This window comes from Oncorhynchus masou, chromosome 13 (assembly GCF_036934945.1).
Source record: "Oncorhynchus masou masou isolate Uvic2021 chromosome 13, UVic_Omas_1.1, whole genome shotgun sequence".
In the NCBI taxonomy this organism is placed as follows: domain Eukaryota; kingdom Metazoa; phylum Chordata; class Actinopteri; order Salmoniformes; family Salmonidae; genus Oncorhynchus; species Oncorhynchus masou.
This window is the reverse complement of record NC_088224.1, coordinates 78,214,503-78,219,417: the sequence shown is the minus strand read 5'-3', so window position 1 is coordinate 78,219,417 and position 4,915 is coordinate 78,214,503. Positions and strand designations below refer to the sequence as shown.

At 44.5% G+C, this 4,915-nt stretch overlaps 1 protein-coding gene across 1 annotated transcript in view; it reads left to right on the top strand.

Annotated features, from left to right (window-relative positions):
- Positions 1-2,909, top strand: part of LOC135553107 (calsyntenin-2-like) — a 509,523-nt gene extending 506,614 nt beyond the window's left edge. Inside the window, exon 17 of the mRNA XM_064985212.1 lies at positions 517-2,909. Coding sequence (XP_064841284.1) covers positions 517-702 — 186 coding nt within the window. The 3' untranslated portion in view covers positions 703-2,909. The remainder of the gene's footprint in view (positions 1-516) is intronic.
- Positions 2,910-4,915: the final 2,006 nt, after the last annotated feature.

Here is a 4,915-nt window from a genome sequence, read left to right as displayed (position 1 = left end):
AGGACACATTACAATATGGAAATAAACAAACTTCTTTCTCGTCAGTGTAGCAGGTGTCCATGTGCACCTGAACATCGCATCCACTTGGAGGATTGAAAAAGAGTCAATTAATGCATTTAAATATGAAACTGAAATTCGTCACAATGCAACTTGACCAAACATTTGCTCGACACACAATTAGCCTTATGCACAATAAATAGCCATGATACTGGCAAAAGAGGGAAATTACAACAGTATACACCTTTATAATAAATGAATTACTAGATATATGGGGACACATGAATGCGCTAAACAAGGGGAATTCAATAATTAGTGACGAGAGGTACTGAGTCAGCTTCATCACAGTGAGAAAAGAGAGAATGGACTGAAATAGAGTGAGTACCTGAAGATGGCAGAGGGAGGAATGGGACATAGTGAACCAGTGTAGGATACACAAGGGCCACAGGATACACAAGGGCCACAGTAATCAGCTCCAGAGCCTGTCACACACCTGTTGCCTCTCTGTGCCCCATGCAGAGCTTCCAGGAGCCCCAGGGAGCTGAGGAAGAGGCCAGTGAGGAGGAGGAGGAAGATGAAGAGGATGACATCACCAGCACAGATTCAGACGACAGCGAGGAGGAGGAGGTTCAAGGAGCTCCCAGTGTACAACAGAGCAGCAAGAGGGGCCAACTGGACTGGGACAACTCTACATTAACCTACTGAATAAAATTATAAATACACACTGATGCACACACATACACACTGATGTATATACACACACGCTGAGGCGTCAACATACTCACAACTATAAAATAAATTGTTCAAGTCATGAGACTACCTGAGATTTCTCTGAGTTGAGGTAACATCTCCCCCTACTGGCGAAAAAAGGAAATGGTATTAAGAATAGAATGAGCACTAAAGTGAAAACACACATATACACACATGTCACACACACACACACAACACCAGAATTTAAAAAGACTCCTTTCCTTTCTGTCAAACTATGTGGTGTTAACTAAAGGCTACCCTGTGGTACTCCAATGCTGTAATACTTTCCTGTGGTCTTGAGAACCTCAGACCTCAAGCCCTCGTCCACAAGCTGAAACCTTACCTACTGTTTTTTACTGAGACTGTGAAAAAAAAGACAACAAAACGTGAAAATACTGTATACAACTGAAATTGCTTGTCAAACATCTGTTTTCCACCTATTTTTTCAGGGTCTAAAATCTTGTCTGAGAAACTGTGGTCCTATAGGTCGCTGTGATCTTTTGTAATGGTAACAACCAACTAATGAAACAAATACCAAATGATAGTCTTTGGGTGGAGTTTTCCTTTAAGATGGTACAGTCCAGTATAGGGGAACACCTTCGATCCTTACCTTGATACACTATATTGCAAAAGTATGTGGACACCCCATCAAATTAGTGGATTTGGCTATTTCAGTCACATCCGTTGCTGACGGGTGTATAAAATCAAGCTCACCGCCATGCAATCTCTAAAGACAAACATTGTCAGTAGAATGGCCCTACTTAAGAGCTCAGTGACTTTCAACATGGCACTGTCATAGGATGTCACCTTTCCAACAAGTTAGTTCATCATATTTCTGCCCTGCTAGAGCTGCCCTGGTCAACTGTAAGTGCTGTTATTGTGAAGTGGAAACATCTAGGAGCAACAACAGCTTAGCCACAAGGGGAAGGCCACAGAAGCTCACAGAAAGGGACCGCCGAGTACTGAAGCACGTAGTGCGTGAAAAAATTATCCTCGGCTGCAACACTCACTCCCGGATTCAAAACTGCCTCTGGAAGCAACGTCAGCACAATAACTGTTTGTCGGGGGCTTCATGAAATTGGTTTCCATGGCCGAGCAGCCACACACAAGCCTAAGATCACCATGTGCAATGCCAAACATCAGCTTGAGTGGTGTGAAGCTCACTGCCATTGGACTCTGGAGCACTGGAAACGCGTTCTCTGGAGTGATGAATCACTCTTCCCCATCTGGCAGTCCGACAGACGAATCTGGGTTCCAGTAGAACGCTACCTGCACAAATGCGTAGTGCCAACTGTAAAGTTTGGTGGATGAGGAACAATGGTCTGGGGCTGTTTTTCATGCATCGGGCTCGGCCCCTTAGTTCCAATGAAGGGAAATCTTATCGCTAAGGAATACAATGTCATTCTAGATTATGCTGTGCTTCCAACTTTGTGGCAACAGTTTGGGAAAGGCCCTTTCCTGTTTCAGCATGACAATGCCCCCATGCACAAAGCCAGGTTCTCACGCAATTGCACACCCTATAGAAATGTTGCGCAACATTAGCTCATGGGCTCTCATGAAGTGTTTGATTAGATTTTCGATTACATTTGCATTGATGTCAGAGTGATTAGAGTGACAACAGAGTGCTGAGGACCAGGCAGTTAGCAAGTTACCATGACTAATTACCATCAACAGCATCAGAGCTTGGAGAAGCCTAATTAAGTAAGGCAGGCATAATCGGCCAACATCAGTGCCTGACCTCACTAATGCTCTTGTGGCTGAATGGAAGCAAGACCCTGCAGCAATGTTCCAACATCTAGTGGAAAGCCTTCACAGAAGAGTGGAGGCTGTTATAGCAGCAAAGGGGGGACCAACTCCATATTAATGCCCATGATTTTGGAATGAGATGTTCGACAAGCAGATGTCCACATACCTTTGGTCATGTAGTGTATCTGTGTTCAGTATATCATACCTTTTGTCTATTGCATCAAATTAAAATTTAAGACAAAATAAGAAAACTTTATTGCATTGATTTGCAATATTTTAATACCTGAAAAATATGTTGGGTTTATTGCAATGGAACATATTTGATTTATCACTGCATATTTAAGCCTGGATGATGTGTCTAGGTGATTTTAGATTCGGTGTAATCAATGGCACTAAACAATCTTTATTTGTTTTTTGATTGGTGTCCTGTTGGAGATGTTGTAGTTACTTGAGGCATAACCATGCAGTTGCAACGTTACAGAATGTGCAGATATAAATATGTTGCATAGAACAGACACGTTTCTCTGTCATGCAAAACAATAACCATGTCAGCTATATGCTTTTAATTTCTATCTTCAATATTCTGTACCCAACTGAATAAGCACCCAGGTGAAAGTTGACCTTGCCTGTTCTGATTTTTTTGGACACACTATAAGAGAGAAGGAACCTTGTACATTTTGATATGTTCCTCTTACCTGTACATACTGACTAGAGTAGGTGACCCTGCCCTGAACCTAGCAAAGCCCCTCCCTCTGTTCATCTGTATGTATGTATGCACACCCCCCAGCTCTATGTACTAACCCACCCATGTCATTTAATTCTGTTCATATCACACCAAACCCACCCCTCTCTCTATGTTTGCATCTCAATGTTCAGTTCATTCCAAATGGCTGTGCTTTCTGTCTCTGTTAAGACAGGCAAGACAAACAGACACCGCTGTTCCTACATTGTTAGGATGGGAGACAACAGTGGGAAATTATCATGGAGGTTAAACCAATTTAAACCCAACTTAAACGGGTTAATGGGCAGGGCAAGTATAGGGTGTTGTCTTCTGTCTTTCTGTAGTCAATCCCAGCAATCCCCCTTACCCCCATCATACACAGTCCACCTATTACAAAACGTGATTCTACCTGCCATGAGGAGAAATTGAAAGTTTCTATTTTCTTCATTTGGGTATTTGACTGTGTGACCCTGCTTGATGTATTCCTTCCCGGGGATAGTCCTTTGGTTCTAGCTATACCCGGGGATAGTCCTTTGGTTCTAGCTGTACCCGGGGATAGTCCTTTGGTTCCAGCTGTACCCGAGGATAGTCCTTTGGTTCTAGCTATACCCGGGGATAGTCCTTTGGTTCTAGGTGTACCCGGGGATAGTCCTTTGGTTCTAGCTGTACCCGGGGATAGTCCTTTGGTTCTAGCTGTACCCGGGGATAGTCCTTTGGTTCTAGCTATACCCGGGGATAGTCCTTTGGTTCTAGCTGTACCCGGAGATAGTCCTTTGGTTCCAGCTGTACCCGAGGATAGTCCTTTGGTTCTAGGTGTACCCGGGGATAGTCCTTTGGTTCTAGCTGTACCCGGGGATAGTCCTTTGGTTCTAGCTGTACCCGGGGATAGTCCTTTGGTTCCAGCTGTACCCGAGGATAGTCCTTTGGTTCTAGCTGTACCCGGGGATAGTCCTTTGGTTCTAGCTGTACCCGAGGATAGTCCTTTGGTTCTAGCTGTACCCGGGGATAGTCCTTTGTTTCCAACTGTACCCGGGGATAGTCCTTTGGTTCCAGCTGTACCCGGGGATAGTCCTTTGGTTCCAGCTACCCGGGATAGTCCTTTGGTTCCAGCTGGGATAGTCCTTTGGTTCCAGCTGTACCCGGGGATAGTCCTTTGGTTCCAGCTGTACCCGGGGATAGTCCTTTGGTTCTAGCTGTACCCGGGGATAGTCCTTTGGTTCCAGCTGTACCCGGGGATAGTCCTTTGGTTCCAGCTGTACCCGGGGATAGTCCTTTGGTTCTAGCTGTACCCGGGGATAGTCCTTTGGTTCCAGCTGTACCCGGGGATAGTCCTTTGGTTCTAGCTGTACCCGGGGATAGTCCTTTGGTTCCAGCTGTACCCGGGGATAGTCCTTTGGTTCTAGCTGTACCCAGGGATAGTCCTTTGGTTCTAGCTGTACCCGTATGTATCCCCTTTGAACCCTTGGACTTTGCATCAATCCTCCCCAATGTTCTCCCAACGTTTGATTTAGAACAGTGGTCACCAACATTTGAGTCAAGATCACTTTCGCAGTCAAAAGGCAAGCCAAGATCTACCACTCAGATAATTATTTTTACATTAACCTAATAAAAACATCTCTGTAGGAATGAGATTTGTGCAGTACAGTTAATACATTATCTTAGCATATTGGCTATATGCCTGCCCTGACAATATTGTTATTC